Source organism: Diceros bicornis, chromosome 9 (genome assembly GCF_020826845.1).
Source record: "Diceros bicornis minor isolate mBicDic1 chromosome 9, mDicBic1.mat.cur, whole genome shotgun sequence".
NCBI lineage: Eukaryota > Metazoa > Chordata > Mammalia > Perissodactyla > Rhinocerotidae > Diceros > Diceros bicornis.
The window spans coordinates 11,667,762-11,690,090 of NC_080748.1; the positions used below are offsets into that span (position 1 = coordinate 11,667,762).

Below are 22,329 nucleotides of genomic sequence, written 5' to 3' on the forward strand. Positions count from 1 at the left end.
GACTAAATGGTGGCCGCAGAGATTGTTATGGGTTGAACTGTGTCCCCCCTCAAATTGATATGTTGAAGTTCTAATCCCCAGTACTTCAGAATGGGACCCCATTTGGGTCAAACAGGGCCATTGCTGATGTAATTACTTCAGTTAAGTAGGGTGGGCTCCTAATCTAATATGACTGGTCCTACAAGGAGACAGCCATATGAAGACAGATACACAGGAGAAAAGCCATGTGAAGACAAAGGCGGAGATTGGAGTGATGCAGTTACAAGTTAAGGGATGCCAGAGATCCCCAGCAACCACCACAAGGTAGGAAGAGGCAGGGAAGGATTCCCTTACAGGTTTCAGAGGTGACATGGCCCTGCTGACACCTGATTTCAGACTTCTAGTTTCTAGAATGTGAAATAATAAATTTCTGTAGTTTTAAGCCCCCCAAAAAAGTGACATTACTCTAGCCTGCTGAAGATGGGATAGTTTGACACATGCTAGCGAGGGCCCTAAAAAGACCCTATCACCACAGCCCATCTCTTGTGCCCGTAGATACCTAGATAATTCCCACTTGTTCTCTGGGCATCCTTGCTAGACCAGCCCCTTGCTTATACCCTTCTCTACCCAGCCTGCCTTAGGGGCTTTTCCAACATCCCCAGCATTCTCCTGTTACAACCCTTATAACATCGTACACTGAAATAGCAGCTTACTTCTCTGGCTACACATTGGATGATGAATTCTTAGAGGAGAGGAAACAGATTGTGTTCATCTCTGTCTAACATGTAGTCAATGAATAAGTGAATGAATGAATGAACGAATGAACGAATGAATGAAGGGCTATCCAACACGGTCATTTTACAGATGAGAAAACAGAAGTGTAAATAGGTGAAGTGAGTTGTCTAGATGTGAGCAGAGCCGGGCCTGGGGGCCGGTTTCTCCTGACCTCCAATCCAGGGCTCCTTTCCCTCTACCACCCATAGGGCTGGATCTGCAGCCTGAAGTAGAGCTCCTCCATAGGAAGGGCTCTAGGTGGCAATTGTTTTCAGAGACAGAGGCTGATTTTCACACATTCAGCGGGGAAAGTATGTGCCATGTCTCACTGTCTAGTGTTAGAGGAATTCTGAGAAGAGGACGATCACCAAGGGGCAGGGCTATGAGGGCAGGCTTTGGGACAGGGCCATTGCAAGGCTTAGAGTCAGAGGGAGGCAACAGATAGATCATGGGGTTAAGAGTGCACACTTCACAACGTGGGTTTGAGTCCTGGCTCTGCCCCTTACTAGTTGTGAGGCCTTGGGCAAATCATTTTACCCTCTGTGCCTCATTTGTACAATCTACTTCAAAGGGTTACATGAGCGTTACATGAATTAATATATGTAAAGCTCTTAGAATGGTGCCTGGCAGATAGTACTATATATGTGTTAGTTGTTACTTTTCTTCTTCTTATTCTGAGAGATTTGAACTTATGAAGAGAGGGGGTTAGAATATATGAAAATCACAAATTATACTCATGATCTTAACTATAAAAAGTATAAATAAATATTCATATAATGGCACAGAAAAAACAAGAAATGAATACACTAAAATGTTAATGATTATCTTTGGGTAGTGGCTTTATGGGTTGTTGTTATTTTCTTATTTACCTTCTTCCGTATTTGTCAGATTTTCTAGAATGATCGTGTATTATTTTATAATAACATTTTTAATTATTGAATTGAAGTCTCAAATCATAAAGCACCATCCATTTTTACTTGAGGAAAACTATAAATTTTTCATTTGATTTACTTTAGTTTTGTCCAATATAATAGAATGAGACATTAACTATCACAGTTAATAATGTCTATTAGGAAAGCTCATGGGTGTAGTAGCATATGCAGAGAGGTAAAGTTAATTATACAGAGACAAAGATTCACTTATCAGCACAAAATTCCTCCCTAAATAAAGTTGATGAGCTAGACATTCAGGCAGGGACTACTGGGATTTGATCATTCCTTTCCTTCCTCCTGAGTCTATGTTTTTGTCTCCTTTGTGAGCCCCAAGGTAAACACAAACACCAGGAAATGGTTTAATTCACGTAACTAAACTGTAAATCCTTCAAATTTAATTTACTGTCTCCTTAAGCAACCATTTTCAACAAAGGACACTGGCATAAAAAGTTCCTGCAGGAAATGGTAAACATCAGTGTAGTCATTTCTAGGCTAATGACCGCCAATCCCAAATGAAAATAGGAAAGGTTAATTCAATGTGCCTTTGAATTTCTTCTTTCCCTTTGTCACTTTGCATCCCTCAACACTTGAATTTTACTACAGCTACTGTCCTTTCAAAGCCAATACCAGTTTCAGCACTGGGGCCACAGCAGTTCTGTTTAAACATGCCAGAACTTCCATGATTTGTGTCCACCCCACACAATTCAAAACACATCAATTGTATCACGGTTAATAGTGGCATTATAAATCCACTGTGTTTGCAAATGACCTTATGACTATAGACACACACATACGCAAACTATATTCTCTGGGCTTATTAATAGTATATTTCCTCTGCAATTTGCTTCAAAGAAGGGCTAAGAATGAACTTGCCTGACATATTATAATACAAACATTTTTTGTTTTGTAAGACCATAGATACAGAAGAGGTCACACTTCCATAAATATCACCAGTAAAACCACTTACTACTCCCATAGGACACATTTGTCTTGGTCACAAAATTAAAAATGACTTCCAAACCCAGCCAGCACTGCAGAGTGGTTTCCTGAGACCAAATTGGCTGGTTGTTGAAAGAGTGAGGAAGAGCTGCTCCAAAGATTGCTGGTGTACCCACGGCGGAGACACAGTGTCACCAGGGACTTGTGCCAACACACAGCTAGGTAGAGGTCACGCCACCCTCCCCCCTCTGAACTGTTAGAACTCAAAGCAGTAACAGGAAACTGGCACAGAATATGAGGTTTTCTCATCCAGTGGGAGTATCTGGGCGGTCATCCTTCAGGACAACATGCAGGCTCAGACACCAGGAAAGATCAAACAGGGACCCTTGCTTAGAATGGTGTTACATCTATTTTTTAAATATGTCTTTTCCTTTTGAAATCTGTAATGGCCCTGGCACATTAAGGCACACAGACAGAGGGGCCCCAGCATGCCATCCCCATTTCACTCCATTTCTCAGTGGTATCACTAGGGAGTTCTGCTGCTGGGTTCAGAGCAAGTGAATGACCCAAAGAATTTAGGGAGCTTTTCTGACTTGAAGAGAGGTTCAAGAGTAAACATCTTGTTTCCAAGCACTTGTTTATTCCTATAACTTTAATAAACTTTTTCCTGATTTCCTTTCCCTTTAATTTCATTTCCCTTACCTCTAAATCCTGGTCACGAGGACTCCTAGTTATTTTAAACAAGGACGTGATTTTAATTTATTGAGAATGAATTGAAGAGGATAAGGAACTAATTAACCAATCCCATGAAGAGCGTTCTATCTAAACACAAGAGTTTTCACATCTCGCAGATCTTTGTGTTGTGGACCATACCTAGTACTCAAGGAGAGTTGACTGGTGAAATACTTCATTTGAAATATGAGCCAAAAAAAAAGGAAAAGAGGCAATTTCTTCACTGACTTACACTGCCCAGCAAAGCCTTTGAGAATTAACAGAGCTTTGGAGCAGCCATAAGAAAGCTGAAGTAGCTATACTAATACTAGATAAAATAGACTTTAAAACAAGAAATGTTACTAAAGAGGGACATTTTATAATACTAATAGTGTCAATCCATCAGAAAGATATAATAATTATAAACATATTATATGAAATATCCAGAATAGGAAAATCGATAGGGACAGAAAGTAAATTAGTGGTTGCTTAGGGCTGGGAGATATGAAGGGATAAAGGGTGATAGCTAAAGGGTATGGGGATTTTTTTTTGAGATAATGAAATGTTCTAAAATTGACTGTGGCAATAGTTGCATATATTTGTCAATATGCTAAAAACCATTAAATTGTACAGTTTAAATGGGTGAATTGTATGGTATGTGAATTCTATCTTAAAAAATTTATTTGGACTCTTTCTTAGAAATGGTGACCCACTGTTTTCTGAGCTAGAATAGTTCCTGGAGATCATCCAGTGCAAACTCCTCACCTTATGGGTCCTTGCAAACTTTTTCTCCGACTCCCCTTTGCATCCCGGTGGGCCACTCACAAAAAATGGAATTTTCCCTGTGACAAAGTCACCCTGATTATAAATATGTCCTTAGTTCCCCCTAGCAGCCCCAGGTCAGTAGGGAGCATAGTGAAACATCTCTGCCTTCATTTGGATGGGAAGTTACTTGACTGATGAATCTGAGTATTATAGTGCACACAGAGTATACAGTTAAGCATTTTCTAATGAGTTACCCTGATTATCCAGATGAATATCATGAAACCTTAGCTGTAATTTACCACTAACCCTACAAACAGCCACTGTTACCATTAGTGGTGGATTATTTTCTCCAGATTCAAAAGTGAGAAAAATCCCACTACGGCTAACCTAGGAATATCAGTTGCCAGTTTCTGCCACCTAGACAGATACCTCACACAAATATTTCTATTAAAGGAAGATAAATACAGAAAGGTCATTGTGTTTCAGACTCAAGATGTCATCCTATAGTAAAAAATTAAAAATATATTACTTGTGTGGTACAAAATAAGAAATGCCTCTTTCTAAAAAAGCTCTCTCTGCTTACCTTTCTTCAGAAGAGAGACACGTAGTTTTGCCTTGTCTCACTTTGAAGCCCCATTGGCCCACTTATAACTACAGATTGGATAGCAAGAGAAGAGAAAAGGACAAGAGTTAGCAAGGAGAGAAAAGAACAGAGACGATGGTCCACCCTCTCTCTTTCCTCTTGCATCTTCTATGAATTTGCTCCTTGAAGTGTGGGTGGCTAGCAGCAGACGATGAGGGTAATCAATCATCTCAACCCAGTGTCCAGCATAGGTTGGGCACATGGCACACAGTCAACTAATGTTTATGGAGAAAATATCAGATGAAGCAAGAAAAAAAGTAAAATTTGGATGTATTATGTACCCAGCACTGTGCATACAGCACAGTCCATGAACTCAAGGTCCTTATAGTGTAGCTGCATGGACAATGCACATATTCCCCCACACAAAAACTTTCATATTGATTAGAGGAAAAAGTAAATACTAAATTCTGCCTTCAAGGGAGTAGGGACATCATTTTTTAAAATTTACAGCTAAGATCGAAATAAGTTAGTTGAAGATCTAAATAAGAGAGGGGTGCTGGGTGGATGGTAAGCTTGACTAGACTATAAGATCAAGGAAGGCAAAGAAGGTCTTGTGCTTTCCATGCTCCCTAGAGCCTTGCTCACTGGGTGTTCACACAAGCTGTTTGGTTGATTTCTATGTTCACCAAATGAATGACCTCAGTCAGATCTTCATCTTGAGCAATTGAAGCATCTCAAAATAAAAGAAGATAAAGAAAAAAAAAGAGAAAGGTAGGAAGGAAGGTAAGAAGGAAGAGAGGGAGGGAAGGAGGAGGGAAGGGAAGAAGGAAAGATGGAAGCATGGAAGGAAGGAAGGAAAGACAGAAAGATGGATGGAAGGAAGGAAAGTGGGATGGAAGGAAGGAAGTAAAACAGAAATGAAGGAGAAAGGAAAGGAGAAATCAAGGAACTCTGATGGACTACTATAACTCTTTCTTCTACTGCCAAGATTTTTGGCCATGTCCCACATCCCATTATTCTCAGCTCTGCCTCTGAATCATAAAATTGTAAAACTTTTAAGGAACTTTTACGATACCCTAACACTGCCTCTCATGTTACAGAAGAGGAAACTGAGGCCCAGAGAGAAGGAGAGACCTTCCCACAAGACAGGAATAGTATTAATGGCTGAGCCAAAACTGAATTCAGGTTTCCTGGTCCTAGACCATTCTCTCTCCACCACACCAAAATTTGGCCCTGACTCTCCTGAATGACTTGGGAGCGACAATTACACCTTTAAATCTTCACACCAGTGGCAGAAATGATAGCAAAGAGACAGGGGTAACATGAGATCTTCTGACAGAACTTAGAATTATGAAATAACAGACCAATAAGTAATTCTCACTATTAAAATCAAGCTTGAGTCATTGGATCCTCTGCTTATCTCTCTCTGCTATAAGGTGCTGGGGACTCTTGGGAGTCTCTGTGATAACCACCTCAGAACTAAAAACAGCCAAAACAGAGAAAGTCTCGTTTTTTGGAGACTAGAGATGAAATTCCTTCTAAGGGTACAGTCATCCTTAAGTGCAGGGGGTGCTTGGTCACACTCCTCTCCAGCCAGGACACAGGTTCTCCGAGGGAGCAGCCTCGATACTTCCCATCAGAACATTCTCTCCAGAGTCATGTGCAGTGGGGAGTCAGGAGCCAGGGTTCTGTTGAGGTCCTGTACTGGCAATCTGTGCCACCATGGGACTCACTGGGGCTCAGCTTCCTCAACTAGAAAATGCGACAGAAACTTTCCTGTTCCCAAACTTATCATCTGTTATGCATTCACTTGAAATGTTCACACTGGGCACAGCACACTGACATCCGTCTAGGGGCCGGGCAAGGAAGGCAAATGAATGGAGTAGCAGGATGCAAGACAGTAAGAGTGGTGGCAGTTGAGAATGTGGGGGCCATGTCTGAAAGGGGCAGTCCCTGCTTGATGCAGCCAGTTGTTGCCAAGTCGAAATATGGGCCAGTGTGGCTAGAGTTTCCAGTTTTTAAAGATAAGTAGGAAATCAGATTTTTATGTGAACTCCTCCAATTATTAAATATTGGCAGCCACAAACACTATGCCTGCCCATCAAAACATATGTCAACTGAATCTGGCACCAAAACTTCCAGTTTGCAATCCCACACCACACCCCACCTCCTCGCACTCCATTTTATACTGCACACAAAGCTCTGGGGAAGTTGGGGTAGAAGCCCTGGCAAGGCCATGTTGGAAAGAGCAGGGGCCTTGGAGTCAACCAGATCTGAGTCCAAAGCTTGACTTGGTAATTTACAAAGTATGCAATCTTGAACATGGTATTGAATTTCTCCAACTTTTTTGTAAAAGAAGACTGATAACAGAATTTATCCCATTGGGTTGTTAGGATGAAAGGAGGTGATATATGTAATGAACCTGAGCCAGATGTTAGGAAGTGTTTCCTTATGTCAAACTGAAATTTGCTTGTCTTGACTTCTTTCATTCTTAGATAGTAGTTCTGCCATCTAGGATTATAAAGATGAAGCTTAATCTCTTCTCATGTAAGAAAACTTTGAGGGACACTCATGTCTCCTATTTTCCCACCCAATTCTTTACTTTTCTAGATTAAACATTTCAGTTCCTTCAAGTGTTCCTTGCCAATGAAAATAATGAAATCATAAAATTATTTAATACTCACAACCTTATGAGTTAGGTACCCATTTTACAGACGATGAAAATGAAGTTTAGAAGGGTTAAGCAATTTGCTTGGAATTCCTGTTTTCATTGTCTCTCCAGAAGTGCAAACTAAACAAGTAAGACTGTCACCAACTTTATTCTTAATACTATATATTTATTAATGCCATCCAAGATTGGACTCATTTTCTTGGTATATGTGGAGTCAATGAAAAGCCTGATGTCTTTCTCACATATGCTGTCTCAGCCATGGCCTCCCCCATACAGTCCTAGGGTAGTTGGTGGGGTTTGCAAGCTAAATACAGTCCTTTACACTTATTCTTGTCAAATGTCATTTTGTTAATCCCAGTTCACTGTTCCAATCTGTTGGAAATTTTTTGGATCATGATTCTGCCACATGATAATGTGAATTTTTACCCCCAGATTTGGCTCATTTGCTCAATGTGCCCTCAGTTTCCTCCACAAAGTCCAGGAGGTAAGCTAAGACTAATATAAATTAGAAATCCCATGTTTCTCTCTTTCATTTAACAAACATTTCTTGAGCACCTCCTGTGCACCAGACCCTGAGCTGGGTGCTAGAACTATCATGGTAAGCAAGACAGAGTCAGTCCTGGTCCTCACAGAGCCTGTGAGAAGTGAGTCCTGTGTGAAAGGAGCAGGTCAGTAGAAGCACCAAACCTAGTTTGGGGCAGCCTGGAGAGGTTCCCTGGAGGAGTGATAATCTGAGACTGAAAATGAGTAAGAGTAAGCTGGTTACAAGAGCTAGGGGGAGAAGATGGAAGGGGTGGGAGTGTCCCAGGTAGAGCATCCCTAGTCTCTGTTCCTCTTACTGCTCTTTTCCCATAGTGCTTTGCAATATGGTTATTTGTAACCTATTTTATTTACCCTACCAAATTGTAGGCCCCTTAGAAGTTGAGGGTATCATCTTTGTACTTCCTGCTCTGCCCATCACAGTGCCTTTAACACAAAGTAATTACTCCTGAATAATCTTCCTAAGTGTAGGCACAGTGCTGTATATATTATCTCATTTAATCTCCTAACAACCCCAGGAAGTAATATTCTTCTCATTTTACAGATGAGGAAACTGAGGCTCAGAAGATGATATACTAACAACAGTAGTAGCAGTAACAGTAAACACACAGTGCATATTACATGCTACTCACTAAAACTGAGTGTTTTATATATATGAACTCCTAACTAGGAGAGGTGGTTAAGGACAAGAACTTTGTACCAGAACTTTGTACTACTGTGTACTAGTTATATGACCTATGTGTACTAATTATATGACTAGTTATATGGGCAAATTACTTAACCGTTCTGTGAAATGGAGATGAAAATGATAGTGCTACTTCATAGGGTTGTTGTGAGAATGAAATCGTTAACATATGCAAAGTGCTTAGATTAGCATCCAGCACAGAGTAAGACCTAAGTGTTAAACGTTAGTTATTCTTATTAAAGAATTTGTCAAAGACCTAGCAAGTATCAGAACAGGGATTTGAACCCAATCTGAACCCCAGATTGTGTTTTTTCAACTATAGCTTATTAATTGATATTTGATGAAGGAAGGAAGGGAGGCATGTTTATTGCTTGAGTAAGTCACCGATTTTGAATAATATAATCAGTTAGCCAAATGACTGCCAACATAACCCAGCAAAAATGCATCAGATGACAAAACAATTAATATTTTAAATAGTAAAGGAAAACTTAAGAGTATCAGAACCGCAAGGACCATCAAGATCAAAACAGATCACCTCTTCATCTCCAGGCAGGGCAGGCATTTCCTTATCACTGTTAAAGAGAGTTATGAAATGTCAGAACCTTAAAGCCTTTTCAGCTTAAGGGGATTTCTTCTGAAAAAGTCCCTTGTTCATTTTTCTTAAAAGATTACTTGAAGGAGATTTTTAAAAATCCTTAAAACCATAAAGTTTTGATGTACTATTTTTCACACGTCTTTATTGTAGGGGGAGAATGAGAGGATATGGTCAATTTTATTGCCTTTGGACTTCACTGCCATCTTGAAATTTCATAATTCTATCTTAATCATTAACTTTTCAAAGTCCTAGGTGGTGTCCAAATGGCTCATTCAAGACTATGTTCATTCTGATTATTTTTGAGTATTTATGTAGTTGTACTCAACGCCTGGTGATATACAATTGTGTTGTTGCTAGCAAAGCTTAGTAATATGGCTCTAGAGAGCTGGCGTGCCAAAATTTTCTAGTATAGAGCCCAGGGAATGTCAGGAAATGCTCTCCCTGAAGGAATGGCCTGAACATTTATTTGGCAGGTACCATCAAGTGCTAAGGATGAAATTCCTACAAACATGCTAGGTGAGCACAAGGTTTGGGGCAAGGGCTAAGGAAAGAAGATGCCACGCTCCCGACTGCCAACAAATCCACCAACGCAATCACATGTAAGTGTTTCCTATAGTCAAAGTCTCTTGGTGTCTAATGACAAAAATGTTTCTAGAAGGGAAATATGAAATGGCAGAGCTAAAAGATATCAAGAATGTCTTCCATCAAATTTTCACATAGCTGGAAAGAGGAAGGGATAAGAGTTAAGTTACTCTTCTCTAAACTCTCGCCATGTGGTCCTAATCAGCTGTCCCCCAGTGATGGATAGAATGGATAATCTCCTTCATGCTTCAGCCCTAGAGGGAGCACAAAGCCAGGCTGTATGTAGAGGGGTCTGTTTCCCAAGGAAAAATCTGCAATTCGAATCAACAATGTCATCAGTGTATATTTTAAATCCTGGAAATATTTGTTTCCTCTTTTTCACAACTTCATCAAAATGAAAAAAAAAAAAAATCCAGCAAAACCTGACCTTGTACTAGATGTTTGATGAAGCTGTATGCAGAGACAGGCCAGAAAATTCCTAGGAATTCTTTACAGAAGATCATTGAAGTAGAATTCTGCAAATGCATATCAGCCTCAGACTGCTTCCATTTTAGGAAACCCACCTGGGTTTCCAGACATGTAGTCCAGAGGCTGAGTCCAGACTTTGTTCACCCCAAGGTGTTCATTTGTCTCCTGAGCAAATACATCAGGCAGTGATGTGAGAAGAATAACAAACATGATCCATCACCCAGCCTTCTGCATTCGCTGAGTCCTGGTGATGCAAGGTGACTAGTAAGTTTTCTTCTCAACAGCTGTGGCTCAGGTGGCTACTAGGGTAGGAATCTTAGACAATCCCTGAGACCAAAACTTTGGAAACCAATTCTTACTGCAAGATTCATGCTAGAATAAACATAAGTTTCAGAAAATATGTAGAGGGAGCCACACATCAGGGATAGAGGTGAAGTGAGGAAAGGAGGTGTGGGGAAAAGCTCTTTGGATGGGCAGGGGAAAGGCTGAGTGAGTACATGTTGAAAGCTGACATTTAAAACTGAAGAAGCCTCTAGACATTAACCAAGCAATAATATATAATGTCATAAATTTGCTAAGAAATCCAGACCTAAAGAATTCAGCCAAGTAATGTGGCTAAGAGGTTTTTTTTTTTTAGTTGGTTTCCTAATTTTTTCCTTCCTACAAAATGTAAATTGTTTTAGCCTGTTTTCCCTCAGAGAATTTTGATGAATAGAAAAAATATTTTCTCTTTAAAATTTCTCTCACAAAATATGACAGTGATTCCATTGAAATTTTTTAGTGATTTTGAAAGTCTGTTCAGCCTTGTGATGCTCTCTGCCCATCACAGTTCTGACCCGCATGGATGTGGTGTGCCTGACAAGGCAGCCAACTGATACAAATGACAGCATCAAGACCTCCTTTCAGTTTAGGTTGGAGGGCTGACATCTTTTATGCATTCCCACCTTACAAATGTTGTTTTCACCACGGGGAAAAAGTGGAAGCTGTGAGGTTCTGTGAGTAAATTTGCAGATTGCTACTCTTTTCATCGATGTCCCTGCTTGTTATAATGGCTGTGCTTTTTGGACTTGCCATACCAGTATGGCAAATTGGGCAACAGATGCCAGCTGCTCAGCCATCACCCAGCTAAGCAGTGTCAATCAAGCATCTTGTGTGTGCCCTACAGTGCATCAGCCCTGGGTGGGAATCCAGTGGAGGGCAGTGTTGGAACAGAATGTCTGGGCTCCATGGAACACTGACGGGAGGCCTCAGTAAGAACTACTGGAGGAGTCCTCTTCACTCCCTGGAAAGATGCACTTTTGAACAATAGTTATTCTTTTAAAAAGTTAAACCTGTGCATTTTAAAATCCTCACAAATCTATTGTAAGTCATGGTCCTAGAAAGTGACCAGGGGACTCCAAAATCATAAGATCTCATGACTTTGCTCTTTGTGCCTCTCACAGAACAAACAATAGGGCCTTGTATGTAGCAGGTGTGTAATCTACATCTGCAGGCAGACTCCATCTGCTGACGGCACCTCCTGGGTCAGACATACCTGTGGGAAACCCCATTTCAGGAGTGTGACAAGCGTACTGCACAAAACCACACAGCAGCGGTGCAGCTACATCACCTAGAAGAGAGGGGTTATTTCCACTCCACACCTGTTTCAGGAGTGGTGTGCAATAAACACCACGGTGCTTACAAATGGTGCTATTTTCCTAAATAAAAAGTATAGATATGACCTGTCCTGTCTAAACCTGTTAAAACTTTAATAAGTTTAAAACTTCTAAACTTATTGTACTGAATGCCACGATAAGAAATACATTTTACATCAGACCCATTAAACACACACACATTCATATGTACTTTACATATACGTGGGTATAAGGTATAAATGTGTGCATATGTGTATAAAATGGAAACCAAAGTTTTATTAAAAAAAGTTTCACTAAACAATACTTACCCTTACCTTTTGCAGTATGCTTGGATATTTTCCATTCTATTCTGCTTTTTTTTTTAAATGCTGATTACAACCTACTAATTTGGTTCCACAGCCCATTAATGGATTGGGATGCACATTTTTCAAAGCCCTGCTCCAGTTAGTAAATAGGACTGTCTCTTTCCCATGTTGTCTGAGCTAGAATGCAGCAGTGAAACAGAGTGCACATAGATGGTGCCCAAACAAGCTCTGTCCCCAACAGGCGACAACATAAAGCTCTTTGGGATCAGTATTTGTTTCTCTAAGGTCTATTGCTCAGAAAAACACTCTGAAACCAGGTTAATCTATCATTCTTCAAACAAAAAAGATTGATTTTGAAATTTAAGAAAATTTAATAACTGTGTAATACATATTCTCAAAGGTTGAAACAACTAGTTCATAGTTTGAAGTCAACAGCTGAAACTCCAGTGAAATGGAAATAGCCCTAACCTAAGGATCTGACTTGAATCCCCATCCTGGCTTGTCATTTTATTAGCTCTCTCTATCTTGTGTAGGTCACTGAGGCTATTTTCTCATATACAAAATGAAAGAAATAATACCAACTTGATTTATCTCAGAGATAATTATGTAAAAGCTCTTCAGGAAAATCTGAAATGCTGTACAAATGAGTACATTGAATCCTTCTCAGAATATCTGTGCTGTTAGTATTTTTACTTGCTCCAGGTCCCACAGCCAGGTAGAGTTTTCTCCTACTAAATATGTTTGTGTGAAGGCTTAATGATTACTCTCTCCCAGAATATTTGGGTCGTTAGAACTTCTACTACTTTTCAAATATATACCCAGTGTGTCTGATAATTTTTCTACCTGAAGTTAGGCTGCTATGCAAATATCATCAGTTTTATACATATGGGAGAACCAATGGAGGAAAAATCTGCTATGAAAATGCTCCAACCTATTTGCTTTAATAGACTCAGAGAGAAAATCAAGTAAAGAGAAGCAGAAGAAAAGAGATGAGTTTCTTTTACAGGGAAGAACTAGAAGACATCCACCCAACCATAACACACACACATTTTTTTCCCCTTTTCAACTTTAATTTGTCAAGAGAAGACATTATACTTAAATAGCCCTGAAAGGCTTAGGCCTGGAGAGGGGAGAGGTGTGGGCTGACTTTGCAGTGTGGGGAACTCAGCATGCTAAGTTCATGGTCTTCCTAACTAAATTGGAGACACTGGCAAAGCATTAAATACTTTGGAGATGCCGTTAAAAACTCTTCTGGTCAGCTCTCTTACTTGACACTCACAACTCATATATTACAATAATAAATTCAATGAAACCGTCTAACGTTTAGAAAAGGCTGAGCTGGAGCCAATTTCTTGTGTATACCAGAGGGTCAGAAAGGAAGTGCAAAAGTTTTCCTTTTTCTCTGCAAAGGAGATGAATACTACCTCAGAAGCCCTAACGTTACTATTCATCTAGAAATCTTTTTATTTTGTAATTAGCAAAGCATTAAGGAGTGCTTTTAATTTGTTTTCCTTTATGACCCAGAATTTTGTAGCTATAATTACTGGATTTTCCATTCATTTTCACAAAAGCAATTTTTTAAAAGGTATATAAGTATTTTCAGCTACTCTCATTCAAAAGCCATTTGTTGAGACCAAGCTAAGGATATATCAGGAGAGGATGACGATTGTCTTCATATCATGTAGTTTAGTGAGACAAAGCTCTACTTGGCTCTGGGAGACCTGGAGCAAGTTGCAAAGTTGCCCCTCAGGAATTCCAAGTGTTGCTCTGACTCCTCCCTTGCCCTCAGCCACCTGACCCACACACTCACCAAGGCCCACTGAATCCCTCCAGTCCATCAACTTCTTTCCTTCCCCACAGCTACCACAGTGACCTTGGGCCCCCAGCTCTCCTGCCTCAGTGCACACAGCAGCCCCCCACCTGGTCTTCCTGCCTCAGTCTTGCTCCCTCTGATCTCCTTCCACCACAGGGAATCTGAAGGGAAAAATCTGACCACCTTACTCTGGTGCTAACACTTTTCTCTCGCTCCCCAAGTAGTCTCCACGTGAACTGGATCTTAGGTCCTTCCCTTCTAAAATGAAGAGAAGACTACTTCACAGGATTGTTGTGAGAATTAATGGCATAATGTAAACAAAACCATTTGTTTAAATGAAAAGAAACTACAAATGTTAGAAGTTATATTAAAGGAAATTTTAATTTATCAGACAATTCAGTAATTAAGTAAAGTAGTTAAACATAATTACTTGAGTAATTAAATTAATTTAACACATTATGTCAGAGGTTTGGTGGATTTATACAAGCTGTAATGATGAAGTGGTGACATTGATTTTTCTGTATGCTACGTATCAGATGTTATGTCCAAACTAGTGCTCAGGTGGGAACTGTGCCTATTACACAGCAGGCAATCGATAATGTCTAAGTAATATGTGTTTAGAATCCACATGCTGGATTTGGTGTTATGCAGACAAAGTTATACAGCCCTGATTCTTTTTCTCAGAGCCCTATCAGCTACAAATCTATGCCTTTTCAAAAGATGTGTCTAACACTGTTTCTCATCTTTATAGAAAACCAAAATGAAATGCCAACACATCTGCGTATGCTTATCAGGAGCAAAAATCCTCAAAAAAAGAATAACGTGCTCTAAAGTAAATATTCAACAATAATAAATAAGCAGTATATCTAGTGAGTTAATATCTAGTGAGTAATCATAGCCGTGTATTAGGAACTGGTTGGAGTTTTATTAATCCCAGAGACAATCCTGCATCAGGGATGAGTTTTGTGCCCCTGAATGAAATTAAACCTGTAATGTAGTAAGTATTCAATACAAATGGAAGCATAAGACCAAATTTTCTCAGAAAGAGAATTAATAAAGTAATGAAGATAGGAAATGTATAAAATGTTAGGATATTTGGAAAAGTTACAATTGCTTAATGAATTATATCACAGCTACCTTGGACTTCAGTAAAGTGTGTTTATGAGACCAATGTCACTCGACCATGAAAGAGACAAAATTGGTGTTAGAATTCATAGTAGTAGAGTTATAGGCACATAGCAAGTGTCCCCTAAATATTTGCTGATTAAATTAATTAACGAAGAAGCTTCAGATGCTTTTCTACGGCTACTATTATTGCTTCAGATATCTTCTAGTATTAGTGCTAAGTAAAAATAGTCTCATTATAATAATTTTTTCCCAATGAACTCATATAATATTTACAGTACTTATATATATTCCATAGTAATGTCCTATGAAACACAAGTAATGCATTTCACAATCTTTCCTTCTCCAAGAACATGGTCTTTGAAATAGACAGTTTCCTAATGTCCAACCAAATTGTGTGTTGGCAAGTTTTAAGACACTGGGACTGATAACTTTTTGCTAATGTTTGTGGACTACTACAGAAAAGCAGACATGATAAATTCATGACATAATGGCCACTACTCCTCCTCCCAATTTCATAACAGACATCAATAATCAAACGTGGCACTCTTTCTCACTTAGCCTGGAATTTATCCTCAATGCCAATTTCAACATAGTATTCTGCATAGCCCCTGTTAATTGCTTCATATATTCACTTAGCAAATATTACTAAATTCTACTATGTGCCAGGCACTGTACTAGGGAGGGACACTGCAGATAAAAGTCATTTAAACAGACATGGACCTTGCCGTCATGGGGCTTAGATTAACAATTGATTTGACACCCAGAGTAATGGTTATTTGTCAGATCTGCTCTGTTGTATAGTTGAAATGGAAATAATTCTAAATAGCTAAGTTTCTCTTCTCTTATAAAAAGGGATTGAAAAAGATGGATTCTGCGCGCTCTACCTACTGGCTCCATAAACCCATGAGGTCTACTGAATAGAAGTTAAAGATGAAAATAACTGAAAGTTATTTTTTTAGAGAAAAAAAGAGAAATGGTCTTCTTTTACCCATTAAAGTATTTGATTCGCAAAAGTTAGACTCTGATAAACCCATAGGAGAAAGTTTTATAAGAATTTTGGCATGAATGAATTTTCCCCCACCCCTCAGAGAGACAGGAATAAAAAGTTTTCTTTCCTTCACAAGTGCCAGAAAGAACATAACCTACTGTATGGAACCAGAAAGAGAACAGATGACTGAGTATATAATTTTTTCCATCACTATCAAAGTTTGTGTCTGCTTTCTCCCTAAGCTGCAAAAGTACCTCTCTGAAAGTCTCCCTTCTTAATTCAGCATCTTTTGCACTCTGCCTCATTTCCTGTTGCCACCCTTTCTTCCCTCCTGTAGAAGGGCTGACTTCCCCCAGCAAAGATCCCTGGCCTACTTCCTCCTCTTATTTTTAAGTGGGTTGATTGCATTCCTGTGATGGCAAACAGCAAGGAAGTTGTTTTCTCCTTCAGTTATCTACCCCCCTGGAAAAGCACAAAATGTAAAAAGAGTTTGGAGGAACAGGGACAGAAGGATGGCACAGTCAAAATCAGGCTGGTAAGAAGCTAATCCAGAGCTAAGAAAATGTTACTGCCAATATCATACAACAGTTCTGCTATCTCCTAAGATTAATTCTCAATCTGGAGGATTACATATTATGCTTGGGTAAAACATTGTCTAGTTGCCTTATTTCAAAAATTACAAAAGAATCCCACCAAAACGTAATTCTGTGGTACTGCCTCCAATGCAAAGACCCAGCTCTTTAACTCCCCAGGAGGCAGACCCATGATGTGTATTTAGGCTATTGATACCGATGGTTGGTTGTTTTGTTTTGTTTTTTAACTTGATTTTGTGCCTGAGGTGCCTACTGATTTCGTTTTGTGTTCTTTAGAGCCTCATTTTTGTTTTTGTTTTTTTAAATCCCTCTCAACAGGTTTTGGAAATGGGCTGGAAGTAAATAAGGAAGAACGAAATGACAGGCCATCTTCCTTATTCTTCCTCAGGGATCCTTTCTATTGTCAGCTTATATTTCTTTAAGGATTTTGATTTCTTCCCTCTGAATATTACTTCATTCTCTAAGGAGGGAAAAACAGTACCATAAAAATTATTGCCGAGAAATGATTCATGTTTACCTTTTGCCCTTTCCACTAGATAATGGCACATAGTAGCTCTTATATCATTATAATATTTGCTTAATGAACATGAAATACTACAACATCATCAGCTGGCACCAATTTTGTAACATTCAAGAGACATTACCAACATTACATTTATGAATTTAGTAGAAAAAACAATATTTTACAATTCCAACATATAAGAGAATACAGTTGTGTTATTGGACAAAACATCTTATATTCATTTTTGGCTTCTCAATAATTAATAAATAGATCTAAAATCTTGTCATTCATTTATTCATCCAACTATGTGCCAGACACCTAGGAGCTACAGATACAGTGGTGAACAAAATAGACCAGAGTCTCTCCCTTCAGGGAGCATACAATTGACTGACTGCTCCTTGAAAATTCAGTTGAATTGACACTCAAGAAATGCATTAAAAATGCATTCTAAAAGTTTCTACAACTAGGGTAGAATCTCTTCCCTGGCCCATTTCTTTCATACTCACTAGGAAAGCCCCTTTTCCAATGGATCAGGGTGAATTTATGACCCACTGCCAAGCTATAACAAACAGAATGTAGAAAATGGGTCTTACCACTAATAAATATATAAATTGTAGATTCTGTTTTCTTCTTCTTTGAAGCAGGCATAGATAGATATTTGCAACTATAGAAGCCAGTGTGGTTTGCCTGAGCCGTGGTCAAGGTCAAAGTACTGCAGAACTGTTTGCCGTTCCTTCCACAGGCAGATTTACTTATGCTCAGCCTTTTGCTTTCCTTACTCACCGTTTCAGGCAAAGACCAGGAATGGGCTGCTTCCCCCCTGCAATGACAGATAAGAAAAGAAAACACAATTAAGTCTGGGGCCAGTTCCTAAGCATTCATTTCATTAGGAAGTGCTATTCTGAGGTCCCTTCTTAAGTGTAGTCATCTTCTTTACAGAAAAGCAACACATTTAGGAAAGATTTTAAACAATTCAGAATAAAGATGCAAAAATGTTTGGGGCATCCCTTCCCCCATTTCCCCTTGAGAGAGTGAGTCTCTCTCATAGGTGAATCACCCTTCTTGTGAAGCTGGATACATGTGGCATGCCCCTAGCAGATCACAAGAGACCACTGAAGTGACTGCCTTTCTACTCCAAGAGACGGCCTTTCCACTCTGCCAGGGAATGATTTTGCCTTAGGAAAGGCAACCAAATCATCCCCAAAGCAACACAGTCACTTACCTGCATTTGAGATATAGCGTCTGGCCTGCTTGCATGACGTGCTGGGTGCCTTTTAAACTCAGCTCAGGACCTTTTAATTTTGAACCTGAACTAGATCCTGGAAAACAAATTTTTGAAATGTATTATTTGTAAATTGCCCTCTCATTTTTTTTTAAAAAAGTCATATCATCCCATAAAGGTAACTTTTCATCTTTAATTTACTTGCATATGCAAAAAGGTACATCTAATACAAATTTCTCTTAATTCACAAATATTTTCTAGTCCAAGCCTTGCTCTCAAATATCAGATATCCTATTATAGCAAATGGTCTAAATAATATCCAAAAGCCCATTATTTTAGAACATTAATAGACTCATACATGGTTCAAAATGCAACCATATTAAGAATATATAGCAACATTAAAAACTCTCAGGATTAAATGTCATCCAAAATATATTTCTAATACTGAACTTCTACCATTGTGAGTCATCTGGTCCTACAGGCCTGTCTGATCTGTTTTCTGAATACAAAGTGTAGAAATTTTCCTGGGTTCTAGACATAACTCAGTCATTAGTTTAGCCATGATATTTTGGGCGAGTCATTTCTCTTTCGGAACTAGTTTCCTCATTTGTAAAACTAATTATAGAATCAAAATCAGTTTTAGAAGCCATTTGGTTTGTTTTGCATAATCTCCAAGTTCCCTCTATAATGGAGCAGAAAAAAGGGAACTATTCACTCCTACGTGACATATGTCATGGGGATTGTTGTGAGACAATGAAATAAGCTATGCAAAAGTGCTTTAAACTCTATATGTCTCTATACAGCACAATGATAATATGCATTCTAGGGACTAGTGGTGTGACCCTAGCCAAGTCACCTCTCTCTCCGGATCTCAGTCCTCTTATCTGTAAAATGAGAGACTGGACTAGATGACTTGGGATCTCGGACTTTCCTTTTCTGACATTCCCAGTCCCACGATCCTTTGAGCCATTGGTTCAGGAAAAGTTGATCCTCTCCTGAAGCTCTCATTGACTAATGAGAATAAATATCAATAAAGATCTCTCTTGCCCCCTTCTTCCCCTCATCCCCTGCTCTCCCTCCTCCTCTTCCTCACCCTCCTCCTCCTCTTCCTGTTGAGGCCGCTGCAATGCCCAGTAAAAGCAGGAGATCAGGGGCCCAGGATTAGCAGGGGTAAGGGTTAGGGGAGGGAGGAAAGATATTCTTAGAGGGAGGAAAGTTAAGTATTTGGAGCCAATCTTAGAGAATATTTTTTACTTGAAGAATAGGTTTGTGCAGTGGAATTCAAGGTACAAGACTGAACTGAATGATCCTCTAAGTTTTAATGTTAGATCACAGATCTGAGAGATGAGATATACGTGTCAAATTCCACAGCTAAGTCTAGCAGTGCTCTCTAGTGTTTCTCTTGGGTCTTAATATCCCAGAGAAAACTAGACTCAGTTAAAAGATCTCCATTTGACGCTTAATTTCTCCATTTACTAACTGCATGGCCTTGGCATTCTTAATTGTTGCTTCTTGGTGTCCTCTGTGTAGAACTAGAAAGCCCAGGATCTGCTTCACTGATGTGGTGTGTGGATGTAGTGCCGTGTCCTCCAAGTGTGGGCATGATGCCTGACGTGTGGCAGATGCCCACTGTCACTGACATGTAGCAGAATCGCTTCCCCTGCTTCTGTCAGAGAATATTTTGCTGGGTATGTAGTTGCAAAGATACTAAATTAACATTATCTGCTTTTCTGGTGTTGCTGGTGATATAAATTAGTATTTTTAAAGTAACTTTTATATACAAAAGGTCCTGGTATTGAATTATTACCAGAAAAAATGGCTCAATATTAACTAATTTAAATTAAAATTACTGTGTCATATAGATCCAATTGGTCTATCAAATAACCCCATAGAACAAGTCAACCCATTTAGGTACTTAGAGAAGTATTTTGTACTTAACCATCTTTATGAGTTTCCTGAGGCAACATATAACTCAAAATCAGTGATCCATGGGAACACTAGGTTTTTCTAAAGCCACAGCCAGCAATTGGTAATAGCTGCCCTGAAAAATTTCCAGGCCAGAATAGTTTCTGCCCTTTTTTATGGCATGGAACTCTGGGGATTTAATTGAGCAATTGTTCATGTGCTGGAAAAGATCCAGCAAAGCTTCCTGGAGAATTCTGGCATTCCTTGCAGGTATCTCTGTGGTTTGTGTGGAGGTGATGCACTTTCTTATCCAAGAGAGGCCATGGGGAGGAAGCCTCCCTTTTCATGATATGAGGTGAATCCTACTGCCTGCTGTTTTGGTTTCCAAATTCTATGAATCTTTCTTTATCAGCACCCTAGAATACCGGTACTCCTGACCCTCATCAGAGAGAACCTTTGACCTCAAAGAACCACCCAAATCACAGCTGAGAGAAGTATTACATAGAGAAGATCTCTTAAAGGATATGCCATCTGCACGTTCCTCTCTGAATTCCCCATTCCATCCTCCAACCAAAAGAAGACAACATAACTGAGTGGTTAAAAATAAGACCTTGAGAAAAAAACAAGGTTATTCGAAAGTTTAAGGGGAAAATGCTAAGAAAAATATTTTGCTATATAATTTGTCTCCACTGACATCAATGAATTTTGTACTTGGAATGAGGAAGCTAGAGAAAAGTGGTTTATTAAAACAAAAGAAAGGAGAAGTATAAAGAAACTGTATTTCCAAGTAACTGGCCACTTTGAATACATCACCATTCTTCAGTTCATAGCAAACTAGAATTTCATAAAGATTAATGGAGGTGCCAAGACTCCAGTTTAACAGGAAAACTAATAAGGAAAAAGGAAAGTGAAATATTTATTCCTCAAATGCTTTGAAATCACATCAGGCCTTAAAACATTTCTTTGAGACAGTTTAATGTCCATACATCTACTTGAGTAATGAAGATTTAACTAACATTTTTTGAGTATCTATTGCATGTCTGACACTTTCTGCATCTCAATAATAATATATATAAAGATCTAAATATGTACATGTCCATATACATGTGCATCTTCACAGCATGTGCTCAGTTTGCTCTTCTCACTAAGTAGCACAGAGTCACAATGCCCATTTAGAAACAACCCACGGGATACTTCATTTTCAAGGGTGGAGTGCTATAATTTAACAATGATTCCCCCATTGTGAAGCTCGGATGGGGATCAAAACTTTCCACTGTTTGTCATGGTAGCCTAGAAATCTGGTTTAAAAGAATTATTGTCCCCTGAGTAAACTACTGTTTTCATCAAAGTCAACTGTAATATAATCATGAGGGGCAAAGAGATCTCCTTATATCAGGAAAATTTTATTTAAATAAAACAAAACAGAAAACTCAGTGCAGACCATGGAAATGGGCTTTATCACATGCTTCTTTATTAGACAAAACTATTAAGATCGAGCAGTGTGAGCTAATAGCATTAAAAACCAATGTGTGTACATGGGCTTATGTGAACACTGACACTTTGTATTCTTCTCATCTGAATATTTTCTTCATTGTTTGTCTGTTCTGTATTATCTGGTAGGTAAAAAGAGAACAGAACTTTAGGACTCTCTGACAAAAACCCCTTCTCTCCCCACATGCCAAAGCTCTGGTAGAAAGCCCCTGCGCAGACTGTTCTAAAATGCCACTCCCCATTCCCCACCTTGGTTTCATGAGGCAAAATGGAATGCTTTCTTTAACTTCAATGGGAAGAGTGAGTAAAATTCCAAGTAAAGTATGACTTTATTTTGCAACCAAATCCAAAGCCCAAATGATTGAGGCTATTTTTTCAAAGCTACCGTGCTGGAGACTAAAAGAGTGAACTCCCACTCTAGGTCATTATGAACCAGACAGCCCTCCCCATCACGTTTAAGACTGAAAGAAGGCTCTTATGTAAAGTCTGACTAAAAGTATCTTTAGAAAACTGCTATTTTTATT

General features: G+C 39.1%; 1 protein-coding gene across 1 annotated transcript in view; it reads right to left on the reverse strand.

Moving 5' to 3' along the window:
- FLT1 (fms related receptor tyrosine kinase 1) overlaps window positions 1–22,329 on the reverse strand; it is a 183,103-nt gene that overhangs the window by 139,166 nt on the left and 21,608 nt on the right. The window contains exons 2-3 of the mRNA XM_058547936.1: window positions 18,410–18,506; window positions 17,781–18,007 (exon numbers count right to left, since the gene is read on the reverse strand). Of these exons, the coding sequence (XP_058403919.1) occupies window positions 17,781–18,007; window positions 18,410–18,506 (324 nt within the window). The remainder of the gene's footprint in view (window positions 1–17,780; window positions 18,008–18,409; window positions 18,507–22,329) is intronic.